General features: G+C 45.4%; 1 protein-coding gene across 4 annotated transcripts in view; it reads left to right on the top strand.

Annotated features, from left to right (window-relative positions):
* The window catches only part of CPT1C (carnitine palmitoyltransferase 1C), a 1701035-nt gene that overhangs the window by 193410 nt on the left and 1485047 nt on the right, over positions 1-22578 (top strand). For all 4 annotated transcript variants that reach the window (XM_044083414.1, XM_044083412.1, XM_044083411.1 and 1 more), the window contains exon 2: positions 9787-9952. In XM_044083414.1, the coding sequence (XP_043939349.1) occupies positions 9812-9952 (141 nt within the window). In that variant the 5' untranslated portion in view covers positions 9787-9811. The remainder of the gene's footprint in view (positions 1-9786; positions 9953-22578) is intronic.

Raw genomic sequence — 22578 nt, 5'->3', positions numbered from 1 at the left:
TGGCAGAGCTTCTTCATACAGGCCTGTCCTATTCCTCCATCAAGATACATGCATCAGCTATTTCTGCAGAATACAGCTTCGATCCCCCTGTCTTCTCACATCCCCTACTCAGGCAGTTCCTCAGAGGAATCAAGAATGTAAAACCTAGGAAACCACCATTACCAGCATGGGACTTGAACTTTGTGCTAGAAAAATTGACACTCCCTCCATTTGAACCAGCAGCAACAGCAGATCTTCAACACCTATCCTGGAAAACTGCTTTCCTACTGGCAATTACTTCAGCAAGAAGGGTTTGAACTACAGGCCTTAATGGCAGTACAACCCTTCCTAATCTTCCATCAAGATAGAGTGTCCATGAGAACTAATCCTACATTTATGCCTAAGGTGGTATCCAGAGTGTCTCTAAACCAGGCAATCCACCTACCTACCTTCTTTCCCAATCCACAGAACAGGGGGGAAAGACTGCTGCATACCTTGGATGTACATAGACAGTTGCGCTACTACCTGGACAGAACCAAGGGCAATAGAAAAACTGACCAGCTTTTAGTAGCTTATGCAACAGAAAGGGAAGGAAAAGCAATTTCCAAACAGACAATCTCCAAGTGGATAGGAAATTGCATAAGATTCTGTTACTCCTACCATGGAAAGCAAATTCCACAGAACATAAGACCTCACTCTACAAGGACTACAGCCACTACCACAGCTTTCTTACGAGGAGTGGCTACCAAGGACATTATTGAGGCGGCTACTTGGACCTCCGTGCATACATTTGCCAAGCATTACAACTTACCTCTATACTCTAGATCCCGAGCAGGGTTTGCCACTGCTGTATTGCAAGGGATCCTAACTACACCATAATTCTTCTTCCTCCTCCCCTAGTTTGGCTATGGTATTCTACCCATTTGTTAGGACTGCAGATGCATCCTTGAAGGACATAGTACAGTTTTGTACCTACCATAAATGTAGATGTCCGAACAGGACAGCATCTGCAGTCAGGATTACCCACCCTCCTTCCCCTCTGTGGTACTCCTAGGGTATTTACCCTCCTAATAGCTAGCTAAGGGGGGGGATCTCTTATGGTGTATTTGTTTGTATATATGAACATACATGCTTATTTTTTGTGTTTGCCTACTATTTTTTTTGGAAACATTGGCATTTACCCAAAATTTAGTTTTCCAAGAGGGCAACTGGCATCTGGGGCAAGAAACACTGAGGAAAATGGCGTCGGCTGATGCCTTTATACCCGAAGACCAGCAGAGATGACGTCGGGTGAAGTGCGACACCAGCCGAGGCCAGACCCAGACTTTGGAATCCGGCCGACCGAAGGGCTGCCTGACGACAGGACAACCCATTTGTTAGGACTGCAGATGCTATCCTGTTCGGACATCTACATTTATGGTAGGTACAAAACTGTACTTTTCATATCTAGTATGGTGAAGGTCCATGCTTAACAAAGTCTTCCCTTCTACTTGCCTCATGGCAGATATAATCTGAACTATGAAGCCAGGAACCAAAAATAGTGAGGCAAAACTTCCAGCAAGTTACAGTCCTTAAGAACCAGCCACAGGCAAGGCAGTGTCACTCAGCCGAAAATATTTTTTTAATACGTTAAAATGCAAAGAAATAAAAACAATATACACAGGATTAAGCGCTTTGTCTATTTCTTCAGACTTCATCAGAATCCAGTTATCTCATTCATTTAAATATCCCACCCTATAAAACATGTGACCATGCTCATCCAATCCAGTTTTGACAAGTTACAGGCAGACCAGACCATCCTGTACCATGTAAGATTTTAACCTAAGGATACATCCAGTCGAAACATGCTCATGTTGCTGAGGGTTAGGATATGTAGGTGCCTCTGTAGATATTCGATCCTGTCTCTCAATTTTTTTCTCTCTTCTTCTTTTGATGTCGTTAATATCTTTGCCAATACAAGTGAAAATACTTGAATATTCTCGGTTGTTTTTGCTCAAACAATAAGTCTGTGTGATACGCTGGTCTAACTTACCAGCTTCAGTGGTTCTTTTTGGTTGTGTTTTAGTAAACCTTCCAAAAACTCACAGCCATGCTTGTCAAATCTACTAGTTCTTTATACAGCGGAGATTTGGCTGTTAATCCTGTTGGAAATTTCCATAACCTCAAGGCTTTAGGAATTCTTCTCATTTTTTTAAACATTCCGGAAGGTAAAGGTTTTCCAGTTTTAATTTACGACATCTGAATAAAATTTGATGTTAAGTTGTCTATCTCGCCTTCATTCTTGCTGGATGGGTTCGGAGCCGATCCTCTGCTCCGACTCGGCCACTCTAAAAGCTCGAGAGTTGGTTCCACCGGCTCGAGGCTCCCCTTTTATCCCACAATGCTAGGCGGTAATACCTCAGATCTCGTTTGCCGCTACAGCGATCGAGGTGTGTTGTTCCAACCGGCTTCAGGTTAGTCTATTTAGAAAAGTCTAAAAGTTAATTTAAACCCCTTTAAATTGGTTTTTACTCATAATTCCCTTAGTTTAGTAGTTTTTTATCCTTTCCTTCCTGTTTATCCACCCTTTTTACCACAAGAACTTGAGTTCTTCCCTTAGGCCTTCGGGCCCTTCCATCCCCTCTTAGTATTGGAGTGCATGTGTTTTTTGTAGGGATTTAAAAAAAAAAAAAACTGAATTTATTAGTTTAATTTTAGTTTTAATTTTTAGTGGATAGTGTAATTGGTGTGTTTGTGCTTGCGTGGTGATTACACATTATTTCTTGGAAATGTCTAAGGATTCAAAGGTCTCAGGCTTTAAGAAGTGTGACTCGTGCTGTCAGAAGATGTCTCTGACAGATGGTCACACTTCTTGCGTGTACTGCCTGGGACCTTTACACCTGCAGGACTCTTGTGCTGTATGCCATGGCTTCAGCCCTAGAGTCCTGCAGGAAAGGAAAAATAAGCTTATTTTACGAGGCTTATTGAAACCTGAGGGTCCCCCGACTTCGGGCAAACCCTCCAAGCCTTCTAGGTCGTCGGTTCCAGCTTCTGAGTCGACACCTAAGGCTTCGAAGTCTGCTACTACATCGGCTCCGGCTGGAGCCGATGAGACTCGAACTCTTATTTCTTCGGTTCCCTCGGCTCCAGCCGGAGCCGAGGTATTGGAAATCACTAAGTCGGCTCTGATAAGATTATCGGAACCGACAACTAGGAAAAGGTCTAGGTCACCGTCTCTTGGCTCTGTTCATTCAGCTCCAGCATCTCCCTTGCTGTCTGAACGGAGCCATAGATCTCACTCCTCTAGGTCGTCGAGACTTTCGGACCATGACCTTCAGAGGGTAGTGAGTCGACTTCTTAAGTCCGAGGCACTGGCCCAAATGCTTCAGAGCCCGACTCATCAGTCGATGCTTAATCCTATGTCTCAAAATGTTCCTCCTCCGACTCCTTTGAGTTCTGAGCCGGGGCGTTTCGGACCCGAGACTGTGGCAGCGTCGGAGCCGATACAATTGTCTTCGGCGCCGTCGTCTGCTCCGATTTCTTCATTGGAAGAATCTCGGCGCGGACTTCCTCGTCTGCTCGAGGGGTGAGTGGCATCGGACCCTTGTCCGACCCGCTCTCCCTCTCGGTGCTTCGGCGTTGGTGTGTTCGGCTCCGACATCGGCCTCGGAGCCATCACTGTCGGTGCCGAGGGAAGTTTTCAGCTTTTCGGAGCGGAGCCCTCTGGCTCTGCCTGACAGGGGTGCTTTCGAGGTCATGCGGTGTGTGTTGGAACCTGGTTCAACTCCACAGTTGGCTCCGTCCGCCCCTCCCTCCTCGGTGCCTCAGGTAATTTCTACTCACTCACTCATCCCAGACCGCAGAGAGCCAGCTCCTCAAGAATCCCCAGTGGGGATCTCATCCTCTTCCGAGGCCTCTCCTGAATTGGCAGGAGAGCCCCCTAGGAAGAGAAAGTGCAAGAGGAAGCACATAGACTCACCTGAGTCTGTCACCTCTGACACAGATTTAGAGGATTCTGAAGGTTCCCCCCGTTCCCCCTCTGAAGATGTCTCCTTTGCAGACATCCTGGAGATCTTAAAACAGAGGGGGAATTGGCCAGCCCTCAACCCTTCGGAGGATGAATCTGTGTATCTTGAGGCGTTCGGCTCGCCCTTCCACCTCCTGGGTGTCCCCCTTTGACCCCTCATGCAGGTGGTAGCAAAAGGCCTGGACGGCTCCTGACTCTGTGGACCCCACCCCAGGAGACCTTCAAAGTTTATTACCGCCCAGCGGACAAACAATTTTGACTAAAGGAGTTTCTGTGGATGCTATAGTGGTAGCTGCTGCCACCAAGAAGGAACTAGCTGATCCTTCAGTGCCTGTCCATCCCCTAACAAGGAATCTAGGTCTATGGACAGGTGCGGAAGCGGATGTTTTCGTCAGCGACCTTTTCTATGCGTTCGCTGAACTACCTCTGTCATTTCACTCGTCTTCAAAGAGACTTGATCAAGGAAGCGAGTGAGATGTTAAAGGATCCAGCAGCTGCGGGTTTTCAGGATAAGATGAACGCTCAGCTGGCTACCCTCAATTCAATAGCTAACTCCTCCATGCGCCTTCTTTCATATGCGGCTGATGGAGCGAGCAGAGCCGCAGGTACAGGTGTGGCCTTACGCCGGCATGCCTGGATGCGGCTATGCAATTTTGTGGACCCTTTTAAGACGTCTTTCACTAACTCCCCGTTTGATGGATTGTCCCTTTTTGGTCCTCAAGTGAAAGAAACCCTGACAAGGTGCGAGACTGATGGCAAAACTCTTTCTGCCGTCTGAGTCCGTTTTTCTACTCCCTCTAGGCCTTACCCCAAGGGCCAGAAAAGTGGAAAGATGTGGTTCCGCAAGCAATCTCAAGGGGCTTTGCCTGACGCACAGAGTCGGTTCCCCTCTAGAGGCAGGGGGGGGAACAATAATGGTAGATGCCGCCCTAGAGGCAGGGGGGGGTCCGCAGAACCAGGGCAATCGAGAAACCTTTTCTGATAAGCCCTTTCAACATCCCTGAGGTGTTGCCCGACTGTCCACCTTCGGAGGCAGTCGGGGGAAGATTATCACTGTACCCAGAAGCCTGGCGATCTCTAACTCAAGACAAGTGGGTACAGTCCATCATTTCCGAAGGCTATTCCATTCCGTTCTTTCGCATTCCAAATCAATCAAAAAAGTCCCTTACAGATGTTCCACCCTCTCAAAGGGAGCAAGCAGCGTTAGAAATATCATAGTTGCTTGCAAAAAGAGCCATTCAGCCAGTTCCAGCAGACCAGCAAGGATCCGGAATCTACTCCAAATTCTTTTTGGTTCCAAAGAAAACAGGGGACTGGAGGCCCATTTTGGATCTCAGCATCTTGAACAAGTCTGTCAAGAAAACAAGATTTCGGATGGTCACGTTGCAGTCCATCCTACCCCTATTGGGGAAGGAAAACTGGATGTGCTCTATAGACCTCCAGGATGCGTATTATCATATAAAAATGAACAGACGCTCCAGGAGATTTCTCCGCTTCAGGCTGGGAACCAGTCACTTTCAATTCAGAGCCCTGCCCTTTGGACTCACCACAGCCCCCCGGGTGTTTACCAAATGCATGGCAGGGCAGTGGTCGCCTCTCACCTGAGACGTCAAGGATTCCAGGTGTTTCCATACTTAGACGACTGGCTCCTTACAGCTCCCACCAAGCATCTTCTACTACTTGCCAGAGACTACACTTTTCGCATATTTCGAAAGCTAGGTATCTCAATAAATTGCAAAAAGTCTGTTTTGTCGCCTTGTCGTGCTATTACCTTCATAGGCGCAAATCTAGACACAGTCAGCATGTCAGCGAGACTCACAGACCAAAGGATAGCAGACATACACAAACTAGTCTCTTTTCTTTTCCACAGCAACAAAATCAAAGTCAGATTGGTCCTGAAAGTACTGGGGATAATGGCAGCTGCTATCCCTCTACTTCTATTAGCCAGATTTCACATGAGAATCTTACAATGGATGCTCTTCACACAATGGTCATACCAACAACTTCCGATGTCCCACACCTTTGTGATAACGCAAGCATGCAGGAATCACCTTCTTTGGTGGATTTCATCCCCCCAGCTCTTCTTAGGAAGACCCTTTGTCCCTCCCCCTCCGGTTGCTACTCTGACAACGGACGCCTCCCTGATCGGGTGGGGGGGGGCATTATCAGGGCAGGACAGTCCAGGGCATATGGCAACCTTACGAATGCCACTTGCATATAAATGTTCTAGAGATGAGAGCAGTGCTTTTAGCGTTGCAGGCCCTTCAAGACTCTCTTCCGATTGGAACGATAGCAATTCAGACGGACAACATGTCTGTAGTGTGGTATATCAACAAACAAGGCGGAACCAGATCCTACTCCCTATGTCGAGAGGCACTCAGACTGTGGCAATGGGCGATTTCTTCTCAGCGGTTTCTGATAGCAGCGCACATCCCCGGGAAGTCCAATGTCATTGCGGACAAATTGAGCAGAGCTATTCTCATGCCTCACGAGTGGTCTCTGAAAAATTCAGTGTTGGAAAAAGTTTTTCTGAAGTGGGGCCAGCCTTGCTGCGACCTTTTTGCTACTCCCCAAAACAGCAAGTGCAAAAATTATTTCACCCTCTTTCCTCTACCAGGCCATCCCAGCAGAGACGCTCTAGTCCAAGATTGGCCCCGGGGACTTCTGTATGCCTTTCCTCCCTTCCCACTGATTTCTCAAGTGATACAGAAAGCCATCGCTCAGAAAGCTTCCTTGATCCTCATTGCCCCTTACTGGCCTCGATAGGTTTGGTTCCCTTTTCTACACCGTTTTCTGTTGGAGCAACCCTGGCATCTGGACCTAGTTCCAGATCTTTTGACCCATCAGTTGGGTCAGTTACATCGCTCCCTCCCCTCTCTGAACCTCACTGCTTGGTTCCTCCAATTCCAATCCTAGCCAGGCTTCCTCTAATATCTCACTCAGTTCGAGATATTTTAATAGCTTCCCATAAATCCTCTACTCGGAAGATTTATCTTAGTAAGTGGAAACGTTTCTCCTATTGGGCACAAGGAAGGGACATAGATCCTTTCACTGCTTCCATTCAATCGGTCCTTGATTTCTTAGCCGAACTTTTCCACGCAGGTTTGTCTCCTTCTACTCTTAAGGTTCAATTGGCAGCTATATCTAACTTTCATGTTGGAATCTCAGACTCTGCCATCATGTCTCACAAACTTTGCAAAGCCTTTTTGAAGGGAGTTTTTCTTCTCAAGCCTCCTATTAGAAATCCTCCTCCTTCTTGGGACCTTAACTTAGTTCTCACATCTTTGATTCTTCCCCCTTTTGAACCTGCAGCTTCGTGTTCAATGAAATTGCTATCCTGGAAAACACTCTTTTTGGTAGCCATTACTTCGGCTAGAAGAGTCTCTGAACTTCATGCACTCTGTAGTCGATCCCCTTACCTTTTGTTTCATAAGGATAGGGTATCCTTACGGACCAACCCATCCTTCTTACCCAAAGTAGCCTCTCCGGCAAACCTAAATCAAAACATTGACCTTCCTGTGTTTTTTCCTAACTATTCCAACAGGTCTGAACAAAAATTACATTGGCTAGATGTTCATCGACAATTAAGGTATTACTTAGACAGGACCAAACATATCAGAAAGGCTGACCAACTGTTTGTTTCTTATGCAGAAGGCAGAATGGGCCTTCCAGTTTCGAAAGTATCACTCTACAGATGGCTTACATCCTTGATTTCTTTTGTGTATGAGATTAGGCATCAAAAGTTACCAAACAAACCTAAGGCTCATTCAACTAGAGCTTTGGCTACTTCTATAGCTTTCCAAGACAGGCTGCCTATTGATACGATTTGTGCGGCAGCTACATGGGCTACTCCTCATACTTTCATTTCTCATTATAAGTTGGACTTAGCTTCTAGACACAGAGCTAACTTTGGTTCCACTGTACTCAAGAGTCTGTTCCGATAGGCCACCCGGGACAAGGTGCTAGGACGCGGTCCCATCCAGCAAGAATGAAGGCGAGATAGGCAACTTAACATATAGAAGTTATGTACCTACCATAACGTTCCATGTTAGTTGTCTTCTTCTCGCCTTCTTTCTTGCGTCCCACCCTCCTTCCCCCTAGCCTGGACAGACCTAGAGGAGTTTGATTGTGACTTTTTTTTCCTACCACCTCTATTTGTATATATGTATATACTTTTATGTATATATTCCCTCATCAGGTTTTAGGTCACCTTCTTCTGTCATTTTAGAGGTGGGTTTTTCCCCCTTTCCAGTGTTTTCTGGATTTTGTTTTTCCTGGCTGGGCCTAGCTTACAAACGAGATCTGAGGTATTACCGCCTAGCATTGTGGGATAAAAGGGGAGCCTCGAGCCGGTGGAACCAACTCTCGAGCTTTTAGAGTGGCCGAGTCGGAGCCGAGGATCGGCTCCAAACCCATCCAGCAAGAAAGAAGGCGAGAAGAAGACAACTAACATGGAACGTTATGGTAGGTACATAACTTCTATTTCATGAGTTTTAAGGAGGTAGTATTATCAAACCCACTGTCTCCAAAATTCAAGTTACTATTTACCAGTTCAAAAGTCTAGACTTGTCAAGTTGCACATTTCCACTTATATCATGTTGGTGCTTCGTGTGTGGTTATGAGCAACAAAAAAAACTGGCACTTTCAAATGTGACTTTTTTAGCCAGTGTAAATATATTCTTATCAGTGACCAAGTTATGGTTAATGGTATCAAAATAAAGGTTGGGTTTTATTGTAACTAACACCCAAGGGATTTTTTATCTGGCTCTTTGCCAGAAATGTAACGGGTTTTATGTGGGAAAAAACAGAAAATGTTGATGGAGAGCATATATGAAAATTCTTTGGACATAAGAAAGAATAACTCGAACAATTCTTAGGCAAAACATAATGTAAATTTCCCTTAACAATTTTCTATTTTTTGGTTTACATCACATTGTGAAGGATCCTGGGGGGGCGTCGTTGGTAAGAGTTGATTGAAGCTAGTGAGTTGCGGTGGCAACTAAGATTAAATGCCACAGGGCCCCCCCTACCTCCCGGTTTGAATGAGAATGTTTGGGATGTATCCTTAGGTTGAAATCTTACATGGTATTGGATGGGTCTACCTGTTTGTTATAAACTTGTCAAAACTGGATTGGTTGAGCATGGTCATGTGTTTTATAGGGTGCAGTATTTAAATGAATGAGATAGACTGTATTCTGATGAAGTCTGGAGAAACAGATGAAAGCACTTAATCCTGTGTATTTTCTTTTTATTTTTCTAATGTATTTGTATTTTAACGTACTGAAAAAAATCTTTTTGGCTAAGTGATGCCCCTTGCCTGTGGCTGGTTCTTAAAGATTGTAACTTGGTGATAGTTTGAGCTATCATTACAAATATTTGTTAGAGCTGTCTACTTAAGCTAGTTTGCAGAGAATTATGGGTAAAGAGGAGAGGCTAGTAGCTTAGAAAAGTTGTAAATGCCGAGCTGATTGTAAACTTGAAGCTTCAGTCCTACCAGTTTGAGGCTAGACCTATTCATCCAGTTCTGTAATCATATTATGTACATAATGGATGTTCACATGTTGAAACCATTAAATGAAAATGTGTAATATATTTAGTCAGTTTGCTTGCATGAATTTTTTTTTTTTTTTTTTTTAAATTGTCAGAAGTAATAAATGTTAAATTGTGGTCCTGTTGAAATGTGGCCTGTGATGTTTCAGCACTAGAGTGACAGTTAGTGGCATAGCAAATGTATGGAACTCCAGTTTCTTTTTAGCCTGTGATGTTAATGTTTATGTATTGTTCTCTGTCCATTCTCTCAGGACTTGGTGAAGAGGAGCTCCAACAATGGCAGAAGCCCATCAGGCGGTTGCATTTCAGTTTACCGTTACACCGGAGGGGATTGACCTCCAGCTTAGTCATGAGGCTTTCAAGCAGATCTACCTCTCGGGAGTCCGCTCCTGGAAAAAGAAATTGGCTAGAATCAAGGTAAAGAAGTACTGAAGAATCCCTTCTTTGAAAATCATTTGCATACTTTTTATGATGCTGTTAGTAGCAATACTGTTGCATGTGTTTTTGTTTTTAATGTTACTTTTAAAGATATAGCTGTAGATGTTCATCATATTGATCACTGCTGCAGTAGCTATATAGGTCACATCCTGCCAAGGATATAACAGCTGGCCAGCTTTCAAAGCTCCAGAACACTGTCCATGCACCATGCACCGAGCTGTCAGGCAGCTTGAGTTTAACTGAGCTGACCAAAAGACGTTTGGGTGCAAAGCCCTTCAGAGCTTTACTGCTGCTGAAGAATACTCCTCTCTGAGGCTTTCAAGCATCGATGGTCGGGTCATGCTGTTCCTTTGGGCACATAAGATATCTTTGTGGGGAAAAATCCTTCCAATCTGATGTTATCTAGTTACCATTCCTCGCGTTGGGGTCTTTGATCCGAAATCGGATCCTAGCTGGCATACTCGGAACACAGCTTAGCTCAAGCTCCTCCCCTCCCATAATGCTCTGCTGCCCTACACAACCTCAGATCTCGTTTGCCGCTCAGTCAGACGCAGATTGCTCAGGTCCTCTTAGTGTTTCTTTGAAAGGTTTCTTAATTTTCTTGCATTTTCTTTCTGGGTGTAGTGTTAGGTAGTTTTCCTTTCTCAGATATCCCCTCCCGGTCGATTCTTACCCTTTCTTCTCGTCTCTTTCTCGTGATTTGTGTTTCAGCTTAGTTTCTGTGGTGTGTAAGTAGTTGGTTAGATTTAAGTTGTGTGTGAGTGCTTTGGACTGCTTTATCAGGTTTTTCGAACTTCCCGGTTTGGTTATGTCGGATAAACCTTCGGGTTTTAAAACGTGCTCCTCCTGTGGGCAGAAAATGCCTGTTTCCTATTCACACGAGGGAGTGCCTTTACTGTCTTAGCGGTGACCACCTCAAGGTGGAATGCAGCATTTGTGCTGCTTTCAACTGGAGGCTTTAGTCGACCATTGTAACAACTCCTTATTAAAGGTTTGGTCAAAGGAGGCCCCTTGGTCACTGGTTCCCTAGACAAGGCAGACTCTTCTGGGGCTAGAAAGAAGCTTTCCGTTGAGGAGGCCCCGACCAAGCATCCCAGGCTGTCTGATCCTAGGTCTTCGGATCTGGCTCCAGTCAGGGCAGTTTCGGATCTGAGATCTTTGGGTCCTAGATCATCCAGGGAGTCCACTTCTGGATCCAAGGGTTCGGACCCGAAGCCCTCGGATCTGGTACCTTCGGTTTCCTCTCCCAGATCCAAGGATCTCGGCTCCAGACCTTTGGATCTGAGGGTAGGCACCGTACCTACGGATCTGACCCTTTCGGATCCGAGGGATTCAAGAAGTATTATTTTGGACCCTTTGAGTTTGGTTCCGATTCGGTTGGATCTGAGAGTCATGTCAAAGCTGAGTGTAGTGGTGGATCTCCCTTTGGATCCATTGCCTTCTAAGCAGGTTCTGTCTTCTCTGGGTAGGTCTCGTTCTAGGGAACGCAAGAGACAACACTTGGGCTCTTCCAGGAGTGCCCTCCCTATGGATATGGACAGAATGATGCGGGTCTTTCTAAAAGCCCAGATGGAGTTGGGACTTCTAGCTTCTCTGGCGCACACGTCAGGAATCCAATCTCCCACTCCCCCTTCGATCACTCCTCATACGACCAGTGGCTTGGATTCTCAGGAACTGTTGAGCGGAGTGGAGGCTAGGGGAGCTTTGGGGCCCAGTTTGGGTCCTTCCCTGATGGGATAAGCAGCTGGTACTGTTTCTGCTCCCCCGGAACACACCGTCCGGCTGCTCGGGCCTGTCGAGCAGGGGTCTGTAGGGTTGGATTCGGGCCCGGGCTTTTCGGACCGGTCTCTTCCTCTGGGCACCTCGGCCTTCGACAGTTCCAGTCTGGTACCATCTGGTGGAGTGGTGGGACTGGTGGGGGTCCACCTTCTATTCTGCCAGGGATTTATCGGCGGGAGAAGGGAATGGAGCCTCTTCTAGTCCTTTCACTTTCCAGGCTGCCAAAAGATCTTTCTCTGCTGTCAGAGCTGTTTCTCCCGTGCACAGTCATCCTACCCAGACCCAGTTTCTGAGCGGCTTGTCTCATCCTGCCTCCAGTCAGCCCGTCCAACTTAGCCTCAAGGGGGATGCACCCCCCACAGGGGCCCACTCCTCTTTTGAGTCTTCCCCGCCACCCCTGGAAGAGGAAGTTCCCAGGAAGAGGACTTGTAAGAGGAGACATCTTGACTCCACTTTGGAGTCCCTTACCGAGGATACGGCTGCTGATGAGGGGGACGGGTTCCCCAAGATCTCCGCCGGAAGAAGTCATACTCGAGATCCTCAAGGCCAAATGCGGTTGGTCTACCCAAACCCCGTCCTCGGAGGAAGCTGCATTTCTGGAGGCTTTCGGTATGGGGGCATCTACCTCCTGGGTGTCTCCCCCCCCCCCCCCTGCTGATCCTCTCATTGATCTGGTGGCCAGTAGGGCTTGGAAGGAAGCCAGGTACCGTGGAGCCTGTGCCCAAGAAAGCGGACAAGTTTGAGCCCTCCATCAGATAGAACCTTTTGGTCCAAAGTGGTCCCGGTTGATCCTATTGTGGTGGCCGCTGCCACCAAAAAGGAATTGGCAGAGCAGAGTTCTTCTGTCCATCCGCCCGAACATGAATTGAGAGCTATCGAGAGAGTTGGAAAGCGGGTGTTTGCCTCGGCTGCTTTTAGCCTGCGAACATTAAATTATCTTGCACATTTCTCCTGTCTCCAGAGGGATTTGATAGAGGAACTATCTACTTCCCTCTCTGGGTCCATGTTTGAGGAGGAATTCAAGGCAGTTTCTCTAATGCTGTCAACCCTTCATTCAGTTTTGAATTCATCCATGAGGCTAATTTCTGATGCTGCAGAAGGGTCCTCACAGGTGGCGGGCTCGGCTAACGCTGTTAGGCATCATGCCAGGCTCTGTTTGAGTGGGTTTGCAAAGGCCTTCAAGACGTCTTTTGTTAATGCCCCCTTTGATAGTTCCACTCTTTGGTCCTACTGTGAAAGAGACTGACCCGCAGTGAACAAGAAGGGAAGATCTTGTCGGCCATTGGGATCAGGTTTTCTGCCCCTCAGAGGTCCTTTTTCAAGACCCAGAAGATGAGTAAGAAAATGTGATTCAGGAAGGCACAATCTCCCTTTCAAGATGTTCAGGAGGATTCCTCTTCCAGGGGGCGGGGAAGAGGTTTCAGTGGTAGACATCGCCCCAGGGGCAGAAGAGGCCCGAAAACCAAGGTTCCAGGGAGCCCTTTTCTGAGAAACCTTTGCAGTGTCCCTGAGGCGTTGCCAAACTGTCTGTCCCTGGAGGCAGTCGGGGGTCGGTTATCGCTGCACCCGCTAGCCTGGGCAAGTGTTACAAACTGTCAGTGGGTGCTAGCTATTGTATCCAGGGGTTATTGCATTCCCTTTTTGGAAATTCCCCCAAAATTCAGTCTTTTTCTGGACATGCCACCCAATTAGGAAGAGGCAGCCCAACAGGAGGTTGTAAGCCTTCTTAAAAAAAGAGCCGTCCAACAGGTCTCTGCAGGACAGAGAGGATCTGTAACTTATTCCCTCTTCTTTTTAGTTCCAAAGAAAACGGGGGACCTGCATCCTATTTTGGATCTCAGTCGCATGAACCAGTTCATGCAGAAGTTGAAGTTTCGGATGGTCATTGTGCCTCTCTTGCACAGCAACAACTGGATGTGCTCAGTGGACCTCCAGGACGTGCACTACCATATAAAAATGGATTGACAGTCCAGGAGGTTTCTCCACTTTCGCTTTGGAGTCGATCATTTTCAGTTCCGGGCCCTGCCCTATGGTCTCACCTCAGCCCCCGAGTGTTCACCAAATGGATGGTGGTGGTAGCAGCTCATCTCTGGTTGCAGGGAATCCAAGTTTTTCCCTATCCGGACGATTGGCTCCTAACGGCCCCCACAAGGCATCAACTACTGGACCGTATTTACACATTACTCTCCCTGTTCCATCTGCTGGGTATTACAGTGAAATCCTCTTTGATTCCAACCCAATTCATAGCACTCTGTTGGACTCCACCTCTCAGGTCACAGCCTTACCTCCTTGACGGGTGTCGCTTATTCGCGACCAAGTTCGCACCTTGCTGGAGCTAACCTTTTCTCCGGCCTCACTCATTCTCAGGGCTCTAGGATCGATGGCGGCTGCCATTTATTTGGTTTCGATGGCTCGCTACCAAATGATGGTCCTTCAGTGGACCCTTGCAGTTCAGTGGTCAGCATTGCAGCATCCCCTATCCTTTCCCATTCGTCTCACCCTGGTGTGTCACAAGCATCTTTCATGGTGGATTCGTTCACCGGATCTTCTAGCAGGCAGGCCTTTCATTCCTTCGACTCATGTGGCGACGGTCACCTGTGACGCTTCCCTCCTGGGGTGGGGGGCATTTCCAGGGACAGACGATCCAAGTGACATGGTTTCCCTCAGAGACCAAACTGCACATCAGTGTTCTGGTGATGAGGGCAGTCCTTTTTATTGTTGCAAACCTTTCAAGACTGCCTTCCTCAGGGAATGATTGCGGTTTTATCAGACAAACATGGCTGTTGCTCGGTATATAAACATGCAAGGGGGCACACATTCTTATCTGGTGTGTCGCGAGGCCATGAGGGTCTGGGAGTGGGCGATGGCCACGGGGTGCTTTCTCATTGGAACGCACATTCCCGGAGCATGCAATGTGTTGGAGGACAAATTGAGCAAGGCTATATTGACTCCTCACAAGTGGTCCCTGAATCCAGTGGTGGCTCAATAGATCTTCCGTCAGTGGAGTTATCCGAGCTGCTATCTGGTTGCATCTCCTCTTAACCACAAATGCAACAACTTCTTTGCATTGATTCCCCCCCCCCCAGAGGGGCAATCCCCCAGGGACACACTCATCCACAAGTTGGCCTCCGGGTCTCCTGTATGCCTTTCCTCCATTACCTCTAATTCCCAGAGTGCTTCAGAAAGCCAGACACCTCAAGAGTCAACTGATCCTCATTGCCCCCTTTTGGCCACTGCAGGTGTGGTTCCCCATCCTGTGGTCTCATTTGAGGCATCCACCCTGGGTGCTCAATCCAGTTCCGGATCTGCTATCTCCTCCTTCTCTCCTATTGCTCCAGAACCTTCAGACCCTATGTCTGACAGCGTGGTATGTCCACTTCCAGTGATTTTGGCTAAGTCCAGGCTAGCTTCACCCATAAAGGAGATTTTTCTTGCTTCCCAGAGGTCCCCTGCTAGGAAAGTTTATTCCAGTAAATGGAAGAGGTCTTCGGTTTGGGCAAAGAATAAGAATTTAGACCCCTTCTCTGCCCCTTTTCCCAAAATACTTCTCTTTTTGACCTCTCTCTTTAAGGAAGGAGCTAGTTTTTCCACTATCAAGGTATGTTAGCAGCGATTTCGCATTTTCACCTTGGTGGTAATTCTGCCTTTTCTGCTCCCCTCCATAAGGGCTTTTTAAAAGGGATTTTTCTGTTATGGCCTCCTGTAAAAACCCATTTTCCCCCATGGGATTTGACTTTGGTCCTGCAGGCTTTGACAAAACCAACCTTTGAACTAGCGACTTGGTGTGATATTAAATTTCTTTCCTGGAAGACTGTCTTTTTAGTGGCAGTAACTTCCGCAAAGAAAGTTTCGGAGTTGCAAGCTCTTACTATCAAGCCGCTACTTAGTTTTCCACAAGGACAGGGTGTCTCTAAAACCAGATCCATCCTTCATGCTTGAAGTGGCCTTACCAATGAATCTCAGTCAATGTATTCATCTACCATTATTTTTCCTAACTATTCCAATAAAGGGGAATATATTCTGCACACATTGGGCGTTCGTCAACTTCAATTTTATTTACATAGAATGCGAGAATTTAGGCATTCAGACCAACTATTTGTCACCTTCTCTTTGAATAGAAAGGGCAGGGGTGTTTTGAAAGTCACGGTTTCCCATTGGATTTCACAATGTATTTCCTTAATTTATTCTTCAGAAGGTTCTTCAGAAGGTATTACCTTAGCTACACCAGTGAGGGCTCATTCTACCAGAGCAGTCTCTCTTTCCACTGCCTTTGCAGATTGTCCATCTTTTTAGATGACATTTGTGCAGCAGCAACATGCTCTTCTCCCCACACTTTTACTTCCCACTGTAAGTTGGATTTGATTTCCAGAAGAAGGGCTTCATTTGGCTCCACGGTTCTTTGGCATGCCCTTCCGTGAGACCTCCCAGGATTTAGGTAGCTGGGGTCTCTGACCCTAACGTGAGGAGTGATGACATCAGATTTATAGTTATGTACTTACCATCTGTGTTATCTGTAGTCACCATTCATCATAATCCCACCCTCCAGCCCCCTTCCTGGAAGATTGGTTGGATTTGGAGATTCTGTTTTGTTTAAATACTTTTGTCTGTCTTCCTTCCTTATGCAAACTTGATCTGAGGGATTGTACTGCAGCAAAGCATTCTGGGAGGGGAGGAGCTTGAGCTAAGCTGTGTTCTGAGTATGCCGGCTCGGATCCGATATCTGATCCAAGACCCTAACGTAATGAATGGTGACTACAGATAACTAAGTTGTGTTAAGTACATAACTATAATTTTCTTATTTGTGTTTCTATTTTCTCATTTTTTTTTTTAGAAAGTTATTTTAAAGTTAGGAGTGTAGTATTTTAATGTACTTTTAAACAAAATGCTTGTTTTCCCGTCAGTTGAAAAGTGGTGTAAAATAGCTAAAACCAGTTTTCCTATGGGGAATTTTTTTTAAACTTTTGTGGGGCTGGCATATTTTTTTTTTACTGTATTTTTTCTGTTAAAGTAACTTTTGTAGACTGGTAGTGTGTACTGGCATTTGCTGCTTGTCTTCCTTGGGAAAGAGGCACCATTTTTGGCTTGACCATGTAACAGTCTTAGTCTCACTGTCAGTCCTTCCAGCCACACACACAAGCAAGCACCCTTTGTCACTACAGGAAGCTAGCAGTTTGCCTTAGCCACAGGTAGGTGAGACTGCTGTGGCCATTTATTGTACCTCAGACCATTCACCTCTTACCTTGGATTCCTCTTGTGTAGCATCTACAGCAACTATCGACTGGGGGTTAGCCATGTTCTCTGTGCCTGTTTAGGTTCCGTCAGTTGGCAAGGGAGAGCTACTCTTGTTGGTCCTGGGAGAGGAAACAAGAAAGGTTTCCCTGTTGTGTCAGAAGCTTTTGATGCCATTAGTAACTTGGTTAGCCCCATTTTTAGTCTCCTAAAGAAACAGAAAACCAAGCATGTAACTTCCTCTCAAATTTCTTTGGGTAGTAGTAGTTATTAGGTCTGGCTTGGGATTTAGTTAAGGCTATTGATCCTTCTTGTAAAGTAGTTTTTGGTTAAAAGAGAGGCATACCCCTTCTTGAAGAGATTCAAGCTTCTGAATCTGAACAGGAAGATGCAGGTATGGATACATGTTTTCCCTCAGATTTCTCTTTCAGACTAGGAGAGCTCAGTTTCTGATTCTCCATGTGGGGGTTGTTTCTGTTTTCTTGGAGGCTATTGCTAAAATGTGCCAGTGTTTTCAGTGGGAGAACACTGAGCTTTCTTTGTCCTTAAAAGTACTGTGAGTTGTTACAGAAGGATTTTCCAAATCCTGCACCCATTCCTCCTCTTCTGTCTGCTTTAGGGGATGTGCATATTACTGCCTTTAGTTTTCCTGATATTCAACCAGCTGTCACTAAAACGGCAGAAAATATAAAGTTCATCAGTCTTTTAATTTTTTTATACACTATTCCCAAATCTGACCCAGCAGCTATAACTCTAATTGATCCCACTGCTGCTAAGCACCTAGTCAATTCAAATGTACTCCTTCTGATAAGAATGGCAAATTATTGATGGGTATGGGGAAAATGTATACTTCTAACTTTGATTTCCAGAAATTTGAATTGTTAGGCTTGTATGTTTGTTCTAATTGTGAAAGTATGAGTGTGTTTTTTTTTTATGCAGTTTCTTCTTGTGATGAAAATTCAGCAGTTTTTTTTTTCGGTCAGGTTACTACCTATTTACAGTGTGTGTGTGTGTGATTCTGTTGATACTACTTCCTGGTTTATGGCCACTGGAATTTAGAGGAGGGTGGCATGGCTGCATTTTCAGACCCTCCCAAATGATAAAAATGAGATTTTAATTTCGGTCTTGGAGAAAGATTTAGTGTTTGGCTCCACTGCTGCAGAGGTGGTCAAAAAGTGTATTGACGGGCAAACTGATCAGTGAATCTCTGAATTTTCATCCCACTTTTTTTTCCCCAAAATTTTCAAGGGATTTTGTATATCCTTATTCAGATTTAGCAAAAAGAAAAATAAACATTCTCAACAATCTAGAGTTAAAACGGGCAGCCACGATGGGGCAGCGGTTAGCGTTGCTGCCTCACAGCAAGAGGTTCTCTGGTTCGATTCTCGACTGGGGTGCCTTCTGTGCGGAGTCTGCATGTCCTCCATGTGGTCGCGTGGGTTTCCTCCGGGTGCTCCGGTTTCCTCCCACATCCCAAAGACATGCTGTAGGTGGATTGGACACTCTAAATTGGCCCTAGGTGTGAGTGCGTGCATGTGTGTGCCTTCTGTGGAAGGTTGGGCGCCTCAGCACTGTAAAACTCCACTGCCAATCATGAGCGGACAGGTGATCCGCTGTGGTGACCCCTAACCGGGAAAAAGCCGAAAGAAGAAGAACAATCTAGAGTTAAACAGATTTTTAAGAAGAAATGGGAGGAGGGGGACTAAAGAATTCTCAACCCTCTCAAAACCAAGAGCAGTCCTCTAAATGACTATAGAGACCTTGTAACCCTCTCCCATCCTGGCCCCTTTTTTCTTCCAGACAGTCTGAATTTCCATTTTTTTCTCTTTGGCAACTGGTAGTTTCAGACAAATAGTTTCTGAAAATCATTCTTCACGGTTACAGATGGCAGTGGGAAGAAACTCCTTTTTGGGGGAGGGTCATTCACCATCTTCTTGATCAAACTGTCTTGTTTCTACCAGATCTTCAACCTGCTGTCTCGAGGAGTGATAAAACCTCTTCCTCCTTTTCAGGTGAGATTTTTTTTATTTTATTTTTTTTATTCAAGGATTTTTCTAGTGCCAAAGAAAGAAAATGTCTGGAGACCAGTTCTGCGTCTTTCTTTCCTATATTTGTTTGTGATGTGCCCATATTCAAAATGATGTCACTTCACAACCTGTTTTTTCTTCCTCTTTCAAGTTTTCTGCTAACACTAGACTTAAAGATGCTGATCACATCCCAGTTCATCCAGAGTTCAGATGTTTATAAGGTTGTGTCTTAATCACAGTATCAGTTTTCTGCCTTACCCTTTGGACTTATCCACTGCACCAGGAGTGTTCACAAAGTGTCTGTCTTCAGTTATAGCTCATTGCAGGCTACAGGGTATTCACATTTTTCCACATTTCGACAACTTGTTTATCTTTGCAGAGTCTTTTTCAAAGTGTCAGGAATCTCTTGTGTGAGAGATCTGTTGTCAAAGCTGGGATTCCAAGAGAACATTCAGAAGTATTTCTTGACTCCACACAGGATTGTGTTCCTGGGATGTCAGCTAGACACCTCACTTTAGCTTTTCTTCCACAGGAAAAAAATAGATCTATGTCTTGATTTATTTCTGAAGTTTTCCAATCAGACTTAAGAGAGTGCAAAGTAATATTTCTGAATTTTGGTATCATGTCATATATGATGCTATTGATACCTCTTGCAAGACGTCACGTGAGAAAGCTACAGTGGTATTTGAAATCTCTCTGGTATCGGCACCAAACACTCCTCATCTTTTCCGATCCCGGTGCTGGGGTTCTCTCAGAAGAGAAATCATTAGGTGGAGTCAACAGAGATGCTGAAATTCTACTCCCTCCCTGCTCCAAAGCATTTGGTTACCACAGATGCCACAGGCTTTGCTTGGGGTGTATTTTCATTGGGGCTAAAAGTGCAGGGGGGTCTGAGACGCCAAGGACAGACGCAAGCACATAAATATCAAGGAAATACTTGCCCTGATTAAGGCACTCAACTCTCTGAACCATATTTAGTTCCCAGGACCTTTTCAAGTGGTTACAGATAATAAATAGCACAGTTATGTGGTACGTCAACAAACAAGGGGGAACTAGGCTGTACCCTCTTTACAGACTAGTTATGTTATTATGGGATATAGCTTTACAGTACACTCTCACTGTACAGGCATCCTTCATTCTGTCAGAGCAAAAGTATATGGCATAAAATCTGACCAGGACCAGGGCAGACCCTCACAAATAGAAACTAGGTTAGAGATGGTTCCAAAATTTGACCATTTGTGGTGAGTTCAAGTAGGCCTCTCTGCCTTATTTCTGAACAATTAAATGTCAAGATTTTGTTCCAGGACTCCATGCAAGAAGGCCTGGAAGACCAATGCCTTTTCTTTTCCTTTGACAGGACTGTTCCTGTATGCTTTTCCACCCTTTGCAGTAATATCCATGGTACTTATGATGATTCAGAAGGAATCCTTCAAAATCATTGTGGTGACTCCCTTGTGGACTAGACAACCTTTGGTTCTCCTTTCTTTTGGAAATGGCCAGGGGCAATTCCACAAGCTTCCTCACAGACTGGATCTACTCACACAAGAGAAAGGGTGTTTGCTATATCCCGACATCAGTCAACTTCAGTTGACTGCCTGGATGATTAGGTTCATATGTAGGTACTAGGCTATTGGCCCTAGGGCCTATACAAGCCTAGCCAAAAAGGTACCCTGGCTATCGCCACCCAAGAAAATTATTTTCCTGTGCCCCTGTCAAGCAGAGCCACAGAAGTGATCCCCGGGGTGAATTTCCTATCGCCCATCCAATCATCAAGATTTTTCTTGAATAGTATTAATGAGGAGCTCTGTTTGACAAAGATAGGTAGTCCGTTCCAGAGTATGGGAAGTCTCTGGGACAGGAATCTATCCCTCCAGCATGTTCTGTTTATTGTGGTGACAAGGTTTAGGTCCCTAGAGCGTGTAGCTCGGAGGGATTGGGATTTCTTTAAGTGGAGCATGTCCAACATCTCTGGGTTTGCCATAGCTTTGTATGTTAGGCAGAGATCGCCTCTGAGTAGGCGATATGCGACGGAGTAAAGCTGGAGTTTTTTGAGACGGTCTGCGTAAGGCATCTGTTTGAGGCCAGTAATCCTCTTTGTGAGGTATTTTTGCGGCCTTTCCAGTTGTTGTAGATGTCTTGTGAGATACATACCGAAAGGGGCGTTGTACTCTATAATCGGTCTAATGAGTGATGAGTAGAGGGGAACAATGACTACTTTTTCTGGATGAGAAACCCTTTGTGATGAGGTGTGCCACGTAGAAGGATTTCCTGACCACTGTGGCGATGTGATTATCAAAGGAAAGACTACTGTCCACCTGTGTCCCAAGGTCTCGTATCACACTTTCGGTGTTAAGTAGACTACCGCCTCTGTGGTAGTTCATGGGTACAGAGTTTTTACCAAAGGGGATGACAATGCACTTTTTGGCATTGAGGGTCTTAATTTCTTTTAGACACCTGTTTACTGAGAATATGCAACAAGTACTAATGAAGACAAGAAAGCCTGCCACTAAAAAATAGTACATTAACAAATGAAAAATATCTGATGATGTCCTTTTCATTCTTCCTCAACGTAAGTGTTTGGATCCAATCCTCTGATCTTACTCTGCTGCATATACCAGACTTTGGATCCAGCTCTCTAGCTCCTTCCTCCTACCAGTAATGCCCCACTCCATCCCCATTGCCTCAGATCTCGTTCGCTACCATTGCAACCAGACACAGGTTCCAAGCTCTCGAGCGATTATAGCAATTATCTTGTGCATTTATTCAGCAGTTCTAAAAATTGCTATTTCTCTACTCTTTTTACTTCTGACTAGTTATTCGCTGGTTGTCAGGAAAACGTTTTTCCTTTTTCTCTATACTATTTATAGTACATGTTCATTACCATTGCTGATATTTCCTCTTTATCCTTCTCTTTCTAAGGTATTTCTGTATATTACTATTGCTGGTAATTTTGTTCTAGAGCTCATTAAAAAAAAAAAAAGTTGCTGTTTTCCCTTTTTTGCTACTGATGGAGTTTGTTCCTGTTTTCCGTAATTGTCGGACAAAACTACAGGTTTTAAAAAATACACTTCATGTGGGCATAAGATTCTAAACTCAGGTGCCCACTAGGAGGGTGTTTATTGCCTTAGAGCTGGGCACTTGGACACATCTTCGAGAAACTGTTCTACTTTTAATCCTAGGGTCCTGGCAGATAGAAGAAACAAATTAATCTTAAGGGGTCTTCTGCCTTCTTCATCAGGGGCTCAAACCTACTCAAAAACTAGTAAATCTGCTCCTTTAGAGCACCACAAATGGTCTCCAGTGAAGTCTCTTGGATCTAAGATTTTTTCCAAGATGTTTTTTAGTGGTGGCTTTGAAGAGGAAGAGTCGTCACTCTCTGAACCAAAGCAGCTTTGGCTCCGGCCATCATTACCAGTACCTCCCCTTTGGATCGTAAGTCATTGGCCGTCATTACAATAAGTCCAAGGGCTCCGCCCTTGGGTCCTAAGTCATTGGATTTGAAGCTGGGTACATCATTTAGGCATGCATCTCTGGCATATGTTCTGAAGCCAGTTTCACCCACCTTGGCTA

Source organism: Protopterus annectens, chromosome 9.part0 (genome assembly GCF_019279795.1).
Source record: "Protopterus annectens isolate FY-2018-M chromosome 9.part0, PAN1.0, whole genome shotgun sequence".
NCBI lineage: Eukaryota > Metazoa > Chordata > Ceratodontiformes > Protopteridae > Protopterus > Protopterus annectens.
Note: the sequence above shows the minus strand (reverse complement) of the source record. Positions and strands in the feature narration are given on the sequence as shown.